Here is a 15906-nt window from a genome sequence, read left to right as displayed (position 1 = left end):
ATCTTTTAAAATATTTATTAGGCCACCTAGCAGTAAGAGAAAAATAAAACAACTTTTTTATATCCAGAAAAAAGTTTCTGAGAAAAGTTTTCGGCATGCACCAATTCAAGCAACTTTGTCAAAAAAGTCATCATTGCGAGTGATAATTTAGATATAATATGTTCTAAAGAGTTTTAGAAACAGCAAAGTAGCACACTTTTGCCCAATACACTGTATAATATTTTGGAAGTTCGAATGAGATATCTTGAATAGTTAAGCCGCGTAACTTGCTACTTAATTTTCTTTGGTGACGGTAACTTCAAAAGCCTCCTAATATTTTTCGCAAAAAATCACGAAAATCGGCGAAAAATGGCAGCTATGCGCGTCGAAAGCATCAGTTGAATCCGACTCGAAGGACCATGTTCAGGAACGCTTTTGAAAGCATGGAAGAATCAGAGGACTTTTGAGTCTTGTAAAACACTGGCGCTCATTCTCAAAAAAAAAATCATGAAGGGCATGGTTTGAGGCCCTGAGTCCTGAGAAAATGATCACCTACCATACATCTAAAACCATTCAGAAACGAGTGGGCTTGTGATATAGCTCAATCAGCAAGTCAGTTGCCTCCTGAGCCGATGTCAACGAGCTCGCGCCCAACAGTAATCATCGGAAGCAGTTGTACCGAATAAGTTTGACTGTAGAGTAGAAACGGTAACACGACTATAATCAAAAAATCAAAACAAAACAAAAATCGAAGATGAGCCTTGAAAATTTTAGCTGATTAAATTTTCAATTGAACAAAAATTGAACGCATCTACTGGTTCTACCGAAAAGTCAGTCCCTGCTTTCGTTTATTGTGTCAGATGGATAGAACAACCCTCTCCACGCTGGTAATGGCATTTGGTTACATTACAGGTGTAAACACACATCGTGAAAATCTTCGGTTCACGTTTGTGAAAGACGGTGTTGCCTTGCAAACACATATGTCTAAAACCCAAAAAGCACGGTTGTGATTTAAGCAGCAGATAAATTCTGCGGGGTAGGTGATTTTTTTTTTTCGTTTTAAGGTGAACCGGGTGTCTATTTGTTGTTTGGAGTGGAGGAAAAATACAAGTTGCGGCGGATGGCGGTGACAACGATAGCGCACAAACGATTCTGTTGACACAGGAGAAAAATAAATATTGGCTGCCACCGCGTCGTCGCCATCGTGTAGCTATCCGGTTAAGTTTGGATAGGGAGAAAAGGGAAGAGAGTATACTAAAGAGCTGTTGAAATCATATCACCGTATCACGATATAAGCATCGAATATCGTTTTCGATTATAGCTGATTAAGCTCTCTAGCTTTAATAAGGATAAGTTGATTTGATTCAAATTATGAAGTATAACAATGCGAGAGAATTAATAGAGTGAATAAACACTTGGGCAAACAACGGTACGGAGGAATATAAGCTTTTGGGTCAGTACGGGTCTAGGAAATTTTTTTTATTCTGTAAAAAAATTATGGATCTTTTATAAAACCAAACGACATTCTTAAAGGTTCACAACACCGTTTTTTTATGTTTCTTCATAATATAACATTTTAGTTCCATTCATGAAAATTGTTCATCAGTCCATTAAAATGAGGACCGACAATGCAAATGGCTGGACTTTTACGAACAAAGGTATTTGAGTTAGCAATAAAACTTGTGACAATATTATGACATTCATAATGCTCTGGAAGCTATTTGGTTCTTTTTTTAAACCAAACGGTATTTTTGATGGCCAAAGTTTCTAGTTTTTCACACTTAGTAGAATTATTTCTTACTATTCGAAAGAGAGATAAAAGAAACATAGAAACATTGCGAAAAGTGAATATTAAACTCGTTATAAATCATGAGCTAGGAAAAAAAATAATGATACTCTGAAAACTTGCTGGTTGTTTTAGTAAACAAAAAAGCATTCTAAAACTTTTTAAATCCTACACTATGGTATGTTTTAATGTGTTAAGGATTTTTAACGAAATTTTCTCATTTACAAACGTCAACTTGAACGTCAAAACAACAAAATACATCATTTTTAGAATTCAAGCAAGGCTTTCGGTTTGATAAAAGAACCAAAAAGTTTTCATAGTCTTATGAAGAAAATCATCGAAAAAAAAACTTGAACTTGATAGAGAATCGAAACTCCAAGAACAAAGAGCCAATTGAGCTCGGTAATTATGGCCGAGAAGAACTGCGACAACATTATGACAGTGTCAAATTGTAATAACACTACTGGTCTTCCGAGACGCATCCGCTGCATTTAATCGGTACAACACCAAAAAGGAAGATGAGTAAAACAGGATAATTGTTTTCCCGTAGCTAATGCACTTTGTTGGAACTGTGAGAGGGGGGTGGGTCCAACGAAATGAAGGTAAAAACGAAAAATAAACTCCCGGTCGTCGTCGGTCACAAAGTGGTTTGTCGTTTTACTGCTCTGTGAAGCTCTATTGAGCTCGCACAAGCGGTAGTGCAGTAAGCTTTTTAGCACCGGTCATCAGATTTCTACCCGTTTCTCGTTTTTCTCGACGGGACGGCGGAAGTGATAATAAAATTAACATTGATGGTCATTTATTTATTCTCCATTGCATTGCTTGCACTTCCTTTGCGCACACTTGAATCCAAGAATGATGATCACATCTAGACGGGATACTTACACCGGCATGTTTTATTTTATGTCTTGTTTTGCTGCATGAGTGTGTAATTTTGTGATTGATTATTCTAGCTTTGGATGTCTCAATCCCATCGTTAAGCTTTAGTTTGATTGGAATGTTTTATATCTAGGGTTTGTGCATTTGAAAGCATCTAAAGTTTCGTTTATGAAAAGGAAAATAATTTCTTTTAAATTTATTTCCTAAGATCACCAATTCTACCACAAATGGGCACTGCTGACGGATCCGGAAGATCTGGCCTCCGGACCCAAAGGTTACCTGAAGTGTGACGTCGGCATCATCGGCAAGGGCGATACGGTCAAAGTTCCTCCAAAATCGGAAAAGGATCCGGACGACATAGAAGCGTAAGTCTACTGTTAAGATCTTCTTCGATATTGACACTGAAATAAACTTCATTGTTATTTATCCAACAGAAACCTTCTACTTCCGGACGGCGTTCCCATCGAGCGACAACGGGCCAAGTTCATCGTTAAAATCTACCGAGCAGATGGCCTACCTCGGATGAATTCCTCCATCATGGCGAACGTTAAACGGGCCTTTACTGGCGAGAATAAAGACTTGGTCAATCCGTACGTGCAGGTCTCCTTTGCCGGGCTAAGTGTAAGTTACTTCACCATTTAAAAGCCTCAACTGCCGTTTAATTCATTGTCAAAATTTTAGGGTAAAACCAGCGTCAAGAAGGCTTCCTACAATCCTGTATGGAACGAGCAGCTGGTGTTTACGGAGATGTTTCCGCCGCTTTGTCAACGGATTAAGATTCAGCTGCGGGATGCTGATCCGATGAAACCATCGATCATTGGGACACATTACATCGATCTGAAGCAGGTTTCCAATGATGGGGAGAAGGGTTTCCTGCCCACCTATGGACCGTCGTTTGTGCACCTGTATGGATCTACGAGGGACTATGCGCTTCTGGATCAGCATTCGAACTTGAACACTGGCTTAGGGGAAGGTGTTAGCTATCGGGCAAGGTTGCTGGTGGCTATTCGGACTGAGATAACGGATAATGTGGAGCTGTTTACGGATAAAAATGGTAAGTTTTGACTAAAATTATACAAACTTACGTTAAACTTGATACAATACATCTTCTAAGCTTGAAAGAATGAGTGCTAAAGAAGAACAGTTACGAAAGTATTTAGAAATTCTTAACACTTTAAAAGATTTCAGGTTCCTCAAATAAACCAAAAGGCATTCTTGTACTCTAAAAATGTTATTATGTATTTTTCCATATTTAAGCAAACATGTTTCAGTCACAAATGTCAAAAATCTCTGAACATGACATTATGAATAAACTCACTGCACAAGCTATTGATCCTGAGGTTCCCTGTATTGACTTTAGTTTTGACTTTTGTGAAAGGTCTTTATCTTCTTGTCTATCCTATGATAAGATATGAACAAGCACAACACTCAAACGTAAATTTTTTTTATCTGTAATTTCATGATCTTTGTTTGACATCCCAAAAAAACATGAACATATGCTGATGATTTATTTTCAAAGCCAAGGAATAATTTTTGGCAACTTTGACATTTTTGACATTTTTGTCATTTTCATCATTTTCATCATTTTTGTCATTTTTGTTATTTTTGTCATTTTTGTCATTTTTGTCATTTTGTCATTTTTGTCATTTTTGTCATTTTTGTCATTTTTGTCATTTTTGTCATTTTTGTCATTTTTGTCATTTTTGTCATTTTTGTCATTTTTGTCATTTTTGTCATTTTTGTCATTTTTGTCATTTTTGTCATTTTTGTCATTTTTGTCATTTTTGTCATTTTTGTCATTTTTGTCATTTTTGTCATTTTTGTCATTTTTGTCATTTTTGTCATTTTTGTCATTTTTGTCATTTTTGTCATTTTTGTCATTTTTGTCATTTTTGTCATTTTTGTCATTTTTGTCATTTTTGTCATTTTTGTCATTTTTGTCATTTTTGTCATTTTTGTCATTTTTGTCATTTTTGTCATTTTTGTCATTTTTGTCATTTTTGTCATTTTTGTCATTTTTGTCATTTTTGTCATTTTTGTCATTTTTGTCATTTTTGTCATTTTTGTCATTTTTGTCATTTTTGTCATTTTTGTCATTTTTGTCATTTTTGTCATTTTTGTCATTTTTGTCATTTTTGTCATTTTTGTCATTTTTGTCATTTTTGTCATTTTTGTCATTTTTGTCATTTTTGTCATTTTTGTCATTTTTGTCATTTTTGTCATTTTTGTCATTTTTGTCATTTTTGTCATTTTTGTCATTTTTGTCATTTTTGTCATTTTTGTCATTTTTGTCATTTTTGTCATTTTTGTCATTTTTGTCATTTTTGTCATTTTTGTCATTTTTGTCATTTTTGTCATTTTTGTCATTTTTGTCATTTTTGTCATTTTTGTCATTTTTGTCATTTTTGTCATTTTTGTCATTTTTGTCATTTTTGTCATTTTTGTCATTTTTGTCATTTTTGTCATTTTTGTCATTTTTGTCATTTTTGTCATTTTTGTCATTTTTGTCATTTTTGTCATTTTTGTCATTTTTGTCATTTTTGTCATTTTTGTCATTTTTGTCATTTTTGTCATTTTTGTCATTTTTGTCATTTTTGTCATTTTTGTCATTTTTGTCATTTTTGTCATTTTTGTCATTTTTGTCATTTTTGTCATTTTTGTCATTTTTGTCATTTTTGTCATTTTTGTCATTTTTGTCATTTTTGTCATTTTTGTCATTTTTGTCATTTTTGTCATTTTTGTCATTTTTGTCATTTTTGTCATTTTTTGTCATTTTGTAAGTATTTGTCATTTTTATCTTTTTTTGTCATTTTTTGTCATTTTTTGTCATTTTTTGACATTTTTTTCATTTTTTGTCATATTTTGTCATTTTTATGAAATGCATACACGATACTCAACCATAATGATTTCCTATGATTTGATAATTTTTTTTTGTTGGGTTTGTGTATAAACTTGATTGAGGTTTGAAAGTCAAAAAAACCAATTATCTAAGAAATTGTTATGGTATATTTCTCATTTTATACACAGATGTCAGACAAATAAACATAAGAATAATCTTACAAACCTTCCCCTCTTTTCCTTTTTTTACAGTGGAACTCGAAACAACGCTGCCTATATCGGAGTCCTCCTACTGCAAGAACGATGACTTTTTCCTATTTGGGTCGGTGCTGGAGGCCTCGATGATCGAGAAGAAACTGTGCGATCGGCCCGTCTACTTCGAGCTGAGCATGGGCAACTCGGGCAACTCGCTCGACGGGCACAACGAAAGCGCAACGAACCTGAACGACGACGGCGACGACCTGGAATCTGTGGACACGACCTCGTTCAACAGTACTACAAGTGCCTCGAAGCCGATCTCGCACGACAAGAACCACTACTTCCTGCCGTACTGGGACAACAAACCGTGCATGGATGTACGGTGTTCGTTTCCTGATTTGCGAAGGCGGATGTATAATAGTAACATGATTGCGAAGATCACGGAGCGGATGGAAATTGGGTTGGCGGAGACGAATTTGTTGATCGAGGATGAGGATCCTACGGCGGAGGTTAAGTTGAGGGCTGTTTTGGAGGAGGTTGCTACCAGTTGTAACAAATATGGAACTATCACAAAAGGAGCGCTGGTTGGACCAGGAACGGGGAAAACTAAGCTGGATAAGGAACGAATGAAACTTTGTCAACGGGAGGTGGAATCGATCGGGAATATGTCACGGAATCTAAGAGCCTTGGTAACTAAGAGCTCGATGAAGGAACGGTACAAAACGGCTCAAAGTTATTTGAATAAACTGAGGTTCCTTATCGATGATCCTCAACACGCGCTTCCGGATGTTTTCATTTGGATGATTGCAAACGCGAAGCGAGTTGCATATCATAGGATCAGTGCGCGGGACCTGATCTATTCTACGACCGAGGAAGAAACAGGAATATTTTGTAGCAAAGTGCAAACAGTGTTTCTCAAATTGCCGGGGAAACAGTCTGAAGGACCTGCTGGTTGGCAGGTTCAAGCCAAGCTCAGTATTTATCTATGGCTAGGCGTTTTGAAGCACAAGAAGTCGTTCTTTCAAGGTCTTCCTCGAGGTTACGACCTGTCACATGAACTGAAGCATGCGGATAAGACTACGGTGCCGGCTCCTTCAGATGTACGATATGTGGACAAACACATCTTCCAACTAAGGGCTCACGTGTACCAGGCTCGATCACTGATCGGCTCAGATGCTTCGGGATTGAGTGACCCGTACGCCACAGTTTATATAACAGAGTTCGCTCGAACAACACAAGTCATCGAAGAAACGCTCAGTCCTACCTGGGACGAGCTACTGCTCTTCGACGAAATTGTGATTTATGGAGCTAAGGAAGAGATCAAGAGAGACCCACCGACTGTTGTGATAGATATCTACGATCAAGATAAGGTTGGTAAGTCGGAGTTCATTGGTCGAGCCTTGGCGAAACCTCGCATTAAACTGAAAGACAACCATTACACCAATCCGGTATTGGAATGGTTTGAGATAACTCGAGGTCTTGATAATGCCGGTGAGCTTTTGGCAGCTTTTGAAATGCTTGAATTGGGCTCAAACGACATCCCACAGCTGGCTGATCCCAAGTACATAGCTACCGAATTCCGAGGGGACAAGAAGGCCCCAGCTACGATGACGATCCTACCAGTCCCGAGAGAAGTACGGCCAAATTTAGCGCGCTTCCGAATTGAAGTTCTTTTCTGGGGTCTTCGAGACCTCAAAAGGGTACACTTCATGACCGTCGATAAGCCCCGCATAGACATCGAATGTTCCGGTAAGATTCTCAACTCCAGCGTCATCCAGAACACCAAAAAGAATCCCAACTTTGCCAACATGCTCAAATTCTTCGACCTAGAACTGCCCCTGGAGGAGCGCTACGCACCACCGATCACCATCCGCGCCGTAGACTGTAGATCGTTCGGTCGATACACGCTAGTCGGCACCCATCAGATTACTTCCATCCACAAGTACATGCATCGACCGCCGGCTAAGGATGACACCCGAAAAATTAACCAAAACGGCCAAATAGTTCTCTCGAAACAGAAAGACATGATCGGGAACAACACCACCCTGCCGAACGATAGTTCAATCATGAAATCGCTTTCCGGAGATAACCTCACCCTGTACGGAGCGGCTTGCGTTAGTAAAGTAGCTAAGAATAAAAAGACGAAGAAAAAATTGGAGCATGAAGACACCTTCGAAGCGGAAGACGACGATGAATCCAGTAAGGATTGGTGGACGAAGTATTTCCTTTCGTACGAAAGGCTAATCGAGGCTTCCAAGACTGTCGCTAACACTAGAGCGTTGGAGAACCATGTGGGTTCCACAGCCGAAGGTGGTAAAAAACTTGGAGTCAAAACTTCGAAGTTTGTGTCCAAATTGAGTCCTAAGACAACGCCTAAGAAAACTGCTAGCCCCAATACGGCGACCTGTCAGATCTATCCCACAGAACTGGAATCGCTTCCGGAGTACAACAACTTTAAGGAGTGGTTGCTATCGTTCCCACTTTATCGGGGTAAGAAGACCGGTGATAGTACTGAGGATGAGAATCGAATAGTTGGTTCATTCAAGGGTGCGATCAAAGTTTACCGACTTCCCATCGAGAAGGGCATGGAGCCCGCCTTTGCTCCGACACTTCCCCTTAACGATCCTATCCATGTGTTGGTAAGAGTTTACGTGATCAAGGGTACAGACCTGCATCCGATGGATCTGAACGGAAAGGCAGACCCCTACGTTGTTCTACAGTTGGGCAGTAAACGAGTATCGGACAAAGAAAACTACGTTAGCAAACAGTTGAATCCAGTGTTTGGTAAATGCTTCGAAATTGAGGCAACCTTCCCACAGGATTCGATGCTTACAGTACAGATCTACGATTGGGATCTGGTTGGATCCGATGATTTGATTGGTGAGACCAAGATCGATTTGGAAAACAGGTTCTACAGCAAACACCGTGCCATGTGTGGTATCGCTGCGCGATACGAAGAGTATGTGTTACAATTTGCAACTGAGATTTCCTTTTGAAAATTAACTTTTGAATTGTTGCAGCACCGGTTACAACCAGTGGCGGGACCCGATGAAGCCGACCCAGATTCTGACGAAGCTGTGTAAGGAGAATAAACTGGAGCCGCCCCAGTACCTGCAGGATCGGGTAACGATTGGGCGGTACTGTTTTACCTTTTCAAATGAGGAAATCCAAACGTGGAATAGTCCAACGACCTGCAAGTACCGGGACGAGCATTTGGCCTTGGCGGTGCTGCACCGGTGGGAGGAGGTCCCCCGGGTTGGGTGTAAGGTGAGTAAAAAGACCAAGAGCGCCTGGGTCTTGGAAAATTCTAAGCAGTGATTATCGAAACACAGCGTTATTTCAATCGCTACATGCAGCTCAATCTGTACTTTGAGGATTCATCAGAAATCAAAATGTCTAACCACCGTGGTAGAATCTCGGTGTTAATTTTTCATCTCGAGGAGTTGATGGTTTACCTAAAAACGGAAGTATTGTCGAGTTGTTGTCTCGCCTGTAAATTAATTATGTCACAATTCGAACTAGATTCGACGTCGTTTCCAAGAGAATTTTCAGTTTGCGGCCTGAATAAACAAGTTTGCAATGACGTAATTGCTTCCATTGCCTTTTTCAAATCCCTTTCCAATTGAGCAGTCTTCGATCGCTCTTAGCTCAATTGTTTGGTCAATGTGTCCACTTTATCCGGTTTCTTCGATTTTCTAAAATTAGGCAAACATAAATAAATTTAACAATGTGTTCATTGCGTACGTGTACGTTATAGTTTTGTTATAGATTCTTAGCGCAAAACTGGGAACTTTAACTATACCTATGTTATTTTTATTCGGTTTTTTTTTACACTTTCCGTACATTCAGCCATTTTCGTTTCGCTTCATTATTAAGAGTCACTTGAACTCCATTGCAAGATATTTTCTCTCATTTACCCAATTTCCAGCCATTTTGTTTTAAATTTATTTCTTTGGTGTCACTTGAACAGCTTCTAATAATTTATCCGCATTTTTCATAATTTCCACATTTTTCCAGTGCACATAGACAAAGTTGTTACCATTTTGCAGTGTCATTTAAATTCATTGCCATTACTCTTAATTTTTTCTATAATAATGCTCAAAGTATTTTTTCATACATTCAGCCAATTTCCGTTACGCTTCATTATAATGAGTCACTTAAACACCTTTGTCAAATATCTTCTCACTTTTAGCCCAATTTTCAGCCATTTCGTTTTAGTTTTTCTTACATTCTCCACACCTTCAGCCATTTTCGTTTCGCTTCATTATTATGAGTCACTTGAACTCCTTTCCTAGATAGTTTCTCACATTTACCCCACTGTTCAGCCATTTTGTTTTAAATTTATTTCTTTGGTGTCACTTGAACAGCTTTTAATAATTCATCCGCATTTTTCATAATTTCCACTTTTTTCCAGTGTCACATAGACTACTTGGGAGTTGTTACCATTTTTTTCCAGCGCCATTTAAGCACACGCCATCACTTTTAGAATTTTCCATAGTAGGGGAGATGGGGGCCTAATGGCCACCTTAAGGAAAATGCTTATTTAACCATAGAGAACAGCTGTAATATGTGAATTACATCATTGTTTCGTGTTCAGACACTCAAATAGTCTATTGCCTAATTGGATGAAACTTGAAAAAGTAGATAAAAACGTTTAAAAATGCATTTTAAAAATTTTTGCCGAAAGCTGAAAACCAGTCACTGTAGAGGCAGAATGAGAAATCCCCCGAGGCAGTATGAGCACCATTAATGAAGGCATAATGAGCGTTTTCTGCCGGGAATTCTAGAAGCAAATTCGACTCGATGAAGTCAACTGAGTAATAGAGCTACAGCTTGACTTGTATCGTCTGACGATTTGGCATTTTGGTAAGATGTCGGAGAGGTAATCAGTAGGCTCGAGTTCGATTCCTGGTGGAGGTGATTTTTTTTCATTTATCATTCATGATCATGATTGCACTAAACGGTGAGGCGTAGATTCATCAAACAAAGCAATAACAAAATAATTTAGGTCTGTTTGTAGAATTCAAAGAATTAACACATGCTCATACATTATATTTCTGGTGTTTCGTTTGACGGATGATGCTTTGATGCTATTAGCCGTATAATGTAACAATAAAAAAATCAATCATGAATGGTATGTGCAAATCCCCTCGAACAGGAATCGAACTCGAGTCTACTGATTACCTCTCCGACACCTTCCCAATAGGCCAAATCGACAGACGACACAAGTCAAGCTGTAGCTCTATTATTCAGTTGACTTCATCGAGTTGAATTCTCTGCTAGATTCCCCGGCAGAAAACGCTCATTATGCCTTCATTGAAAGTGCTCTGTTCGCCTCTAGTGAACAAATTAAAGTAAAAAAGCGTTTTAAAATTGATTAAAGTGAAAAATCAAAAAATTTTTGATGTTGAAAATTGAGAAACAATTTGTAGATCATGTTGCAGTGCGTACATTTAAGATCAAAATGATTTAAAGGTCATAAAAGCTTATTTGGTGGTGCTCAAAAATTATAATATTTTCGTCACTTGAGAACCTAGCTGGTTATTATTTAATATTTCTGTAAAGATGAGAAGAATATTTCTTTTTGGTGAAAAATTAATACTATGGATAGTACGCAACAAATCCTTATGAAAATTTGTTTAAGAAAATACGTACTTATGTAGAAATAAGGAGTGCTCATTATGCCCTGGGTGCTCGTTATGCCCTCATCTCCCCTAATGCTTAAAGTATTTTTTCCATACATCTAGCCAATTTCCGTTACGCTTCACTTGAACACCTTTGCCAAACATCTTCACACTTTCGACCCAATTTTCCGCCATTTTGTTTAAGATTTTCTGTTAGTGTCACTTGAACAGCTATCCATAGTTTTTCTGTATTTTTTCACAATTTTACGATATTTCAAAGAATTTTCACCTTTTGAAAACTATTCAATAGCCTTTCATAATTTTTTTTTAAATTTAAATTTTGAATCACATTTTTTTCTTGAATTCTCCACATCTTTTTAGCATGCAATGGATACTTACGATTTTCTTTCCGCTGATTTCTTGTCGGCAGCACTGGATGATTTATCCGCTGGTTTACTGCTGGAAGCACTTGATTTTCCCGCTGGTTTATTCGCGGAAGCACTAGTAGACTTTCCCGCTGGTCTCTTCCCTGAAGCACTTGAAGATTTCCCGGCTTCGGCAGCCGACGCGCCATTGTCGGGATTGAGCGTCACTTTATTCATATCTCCTTTACTTCACTCGTACGAACTTTCCTTCGCGAAGTCACTTTCCAGAATGACTCTCCGATGCCACTTCGTATGCGGTTTAACCGTTGGGTCATCATTTTTTTCACTCTTCTCACTCAGATGTTGCTCTCTCTCTCAAGAGATTGAATGGCATTTGACAGATATTCGATGTCGTTGATTTATCGTTTCATGGCTTCTACACTGAAATAAATAATTCTGCGTGTTTCTATTCGAAACTTTGAAATTCAATCAACTATTTTATTTCATTTCTGAAAAGAATACCTTTTTTTTGTTTTGAGCCAATCAATTCATTTTGTTATAGTATTCCCTACACTCTCTAGAACGCTTGATTCTAATCAATCTCATTTTTCGGTAGATCGTTCCCGAACACATCGAATCCCGGTCCCTGTACAACACGGACAAACCGGGCATCGAGCAAGGCAAGCTGGAGATGTGGGTCGACATGTTCCCGATGGATATGCCGTTGCCTGGACCCCCGGTAGACATTTCTCCTCGGAAACCGAAAGCCTACGAGTTGCGGGTGGTCATCTGGAACACCGATGATGTCGTCCTGGAGGACGATGCCTTCTTCACCGGCGAAAAGATGTCCGACATCTACGTCAAGGGGTGAATTTCAGAGTTTTTTTTAATAAGTTTAAATAAAGCTGACAAGAGTTATTTGGTTTTAGTTGGCTGAAAGGACCACAGGACATTCAATCGACGGACATCCACTACCGATCCCTAACCGGTGAAGGTAACTTCAACTGGCGCTTCATTTATCCGTTCGAATACCTGGCGGCCGAGGAACGGATTGTCCTGTCCCGCAAAGAATCTCTGTTCAGTTGGGACGAAACGGAAGTGAAAATCCCGGCCCGCCTTGAGCTCCAAGTCTGGGATGCGGACCACTTTTCGGCCGACGATTTCCTGGGGGCCATATCGCTTAACCTCAATCGCTTCCCGCGGGGAGCCAAATCGTCGAAGCTGTGCACCCTGGAGATGCTCAAAACGGACAACGTGCCAACGGTGAATATTTTCAAGCAGAAACGGGTCCGCGGGTGGTGGCCCTTCTTTATCAAAAAGGAAAACGACGAGATGGAGTTAACTGGGAAGGTGGAGGCAGAAATTCATCTGCTCTCGAAAGAGGAGGCTGAGAAAAATCCTGCCGGCTACGGGCGAAACGAACCGGATCCTCTGGAAAAGCCCAAGTATGTGTTCCGAAGAGCTTTTATGGCAAACGGGATGGATTGCCATAAAACTTTTTCTGGGATAAAAGTTCAGTGGTTTACTTACGATGCGATGTTTTTCCTTTTTCGATTTTCGTTTTCAGTCGCCCGGATGCGTCGTTTATGTGGTTCCTAAATCCGCTGAAATCGATCCGGTACATCATCTGGCACAACTACAAGTGGCGAATCATCAAGGGACTCATCATATTGGGCTTGGCCATCCTTTTGCTGTTGTTCTTCTACGCCATCCCGGGTTATTCGGTAAAGAAAATGCTCGGAGCGTAAACAAAACCACCAATTATGGCCCATGGCATGCTGTTGTGTTTTTATGTGCTGATTTCAACATGTCAGGAAATTTAACAAGTTAATCCCACATTGGAAAATTTTTCAACACAAAAACTCAATTTCAAGACTGGATTTTTTAAAAACCGATTTCACTTTTGCTAGGTTGAATCTTTTGATGACAGAAGTAGTTGGATTGAAAAACTGAAAACAAAGAATTTAAGAACGTTTACACCAAAAAGTTAAACTAGAAGAAAAACACATTGTTATCAACATCGAATCGTTTAGCATATCAGTATTAGACCACCAGAAATTGAGAGAGGAAGGAAAATATTTGAGAAGGAGAGTTTCGTATCAACGTAAGCAACGTTCGCTCGAAAAATTTTGTAAATAAATATTTTTCCAATTTTCTTCCACTCAAATAACGCACAGAAAAAACTTAAGAGACAAAAATGCAAATTTCCATATATTTTTTCTACATCTCGTCCAGCTTCTAGAAACTTTTAAAGTTCTCAAGAAAAGTTGCTAAGCGAAATAAAAAAAAACAAAACTAAACACATTTCACCTTCTATAAATTTTCACTCGAATAGTCTGACGCTTAAAAAACAAAAAACCATGAATCGTAAAAGAAAGAGTTTAATCATGATTAGCCATCAGTGATTGTAGTTAGACAAAAACAAAAAACAAAACAAAAACTATCACAATTCGATTGTGAACAATAGAAAACAAACAAATCAAAACACGAAGAACAATCCTTAAATCAACAATGCTTTAACGTACACCACACAAATATTTGCACAATAGAGAACTTTAAGAAAAATTATCCTAACTCAAAATCACAAAACCAAAACCCTTAAACAGAAAAGGCAAAGTATGATTCCATATCACGTCAAACGGCAATGCACCCATCGGCTTTATTAGGTGAGCACATCACCACATTTCATCAATAGGAGCTTTGAATTTTCATGACCAATTAAGATGTAGCAAAATGTGGACCCCGGCCCGGAGAAGTTGTATAGCTATGAAATATTGAAAACAAAAAAAAAACAACAAAAGAAAACGTTACTGTAAGGTTTATAGTATAACCGAATCATGTTTGTATCGGGTATGATGTTTTTCCCAAGCGTTTAGTCCTGTTTGATTATTATAGACACAATGTAAACAAAAAACAGTTACACAAACTGTTTGAAGATTTCAAAAACAAAAATTAAAACAAATCAAACGAAATGTTCGGACTAAGTTGCGGATGTATAGTGAAATTGTTACCCCCTCGAAAGCTTTAAGAATGTAAAATTAATCTCAAACGTTTTGAATTGTTAAGCTATTTATCGATTTTTTTTAAATATAATTTAAAAAAAACATATTTATGTTTATTTTGAAAAATAAATAGGAAAAAATATGTCAGATTAAACAATCACATCTAATAAAACTGTTTCAATATTTGAAAACCAAGTTCAGGATCTCTTGAAATCAACCAGAATAAATCTAAATCATTTTTCAAAAGTTTAAAACTGTCTATATTGCTTTAAGTGTCAAAAATGTCAAATTGCTTACATCAACCAAATCAAAATGTGCAAAATTGTCAAAACTATCAATATTGTCGAAATTGTTAAAATTGTGCAAATTGTAAAAATTGTCAAAGTACTAAAAATTGATTGAAATTGTAAAAATTGATTAAAATTTTCAAAATTCTCACAGTTGTCAAAATTGTCAAAATCCGAATTGTCAAAATTGTCAAAATCCGAACTGTAAATATTGTAAAACTTGTCAAAATTGTCAAAATTGTCAAAATTGTCAAAATTGTCAAAATTGTCAAAATTGTCAAAATTGTCAAAATTGTCAAAATTGTCAAAATTGTCAAAATTGTCAAAATTGTCAAAATTGTCAAAATTGTCAAAATTGTCAAAATTGTCAAAATTGTCAAAATTGTCAAAATTGTCAAAATTGTCAAAATTGTCAAAATTGTCAAAATTGTCAAAATTGTCAAAATTGTCAAAATTGTCAAAATTGTCAAAATTGTCAAAATTGTCAAAATTGTCAAAATTGTCAAAATTGTCAAAATTGTCAAAATTGTCAAAATTGTCAAAATTGTCAAAATTGTCAAAATTGTCAAAATTGTCAAAATTGTCAAAATTGTCAAAATTGTCAAAATTGTCAAAATTGTCAAAATTGTCAAAATTGTCAAAATTGTCAAAATTGTCCAAATTGTCAAAATTTTCAAAATTGTCAAAATGGTCAAAATGGTCGAAATTGTCAAAATTTTCAAAATTGTCAAAATTATCAAAATTGTCAAAATTGTCAAAATTGTCAAAATTATCAAAATTATCAAAATTGTCAAAATTGTCAAAATTGTCAAAATTGTCAAAATTGTCAAAATTGTCAAAATTGTCAAAATTGTCAAAATTGTCAAAATTGTCAAAATTGTCAAAATTGTCAAAATTGTCAAAATTGTCAAAATTGTAAATTTTATAAAATTTTCAATTTGTTGAATT

The 15906-nt window shown here is 37.3% G+C and overlaps 1 protein-coding gene across 1 annotated transcript in view; it reads left to right on the top strand.

The window, feature by feature from the left end:
- LOC129748708 (otoferlin-like) overlaps positions 1-15177 on the top strand; it is a 204786-nt gene extending 189609 nt beyond the window's left edge. Inside the window, exons 9-16 of the mRNA XM_055743399.1 lie at positions 2853-3009; positions 3079-3265; positions 3326-3698; positions 5735-8639; positions 8701-8947; positions 12286-12536; positions 12599-13114; positions 13237-15177. Coding sequence (XP_055599374.1) covers positions 2853-3009; positions 3079-3265; positions 3326-3698; positions 5735-8639; positions 8701-8947; positions 12286-12536; positions 12599-13114; positions 13237-13417 — 4817 coding nt within the window. The 3' untranslated portion in view covers positions 13418-15177. The remainder of the gene's footprint in view (positions 1-2852; positions 3010-3078; positions 3266-3325; positions 3699-5734; positions 8640-8700; positions 8948-12285; positions 12537-12598; positions 13115-13236) is intronic.
- Positions 15178-15906: the final 729 nt, after the last annotated feature.

The sequence above is a fragment of the Uranotaenia lowii genome, chromosome 1 (assembly GCF_029784155.1).
Source record: "Uranotaenia lowii strain MFRU-FL chromosome 1, ASM2978415v1, whole genome shotgun sequence".
Lineage (NCBI taxonomy): Eukaryota > Metazoa > Arthropoda > Insecta > Diptera > Culicidae > Uranotaenia > Uranotaenia lowii.
The sequence above is the reverse complement of the archived record's forward strand: the minus strand, read 5'-3'. Positions and strand labels throughout refer to the sequence as shown.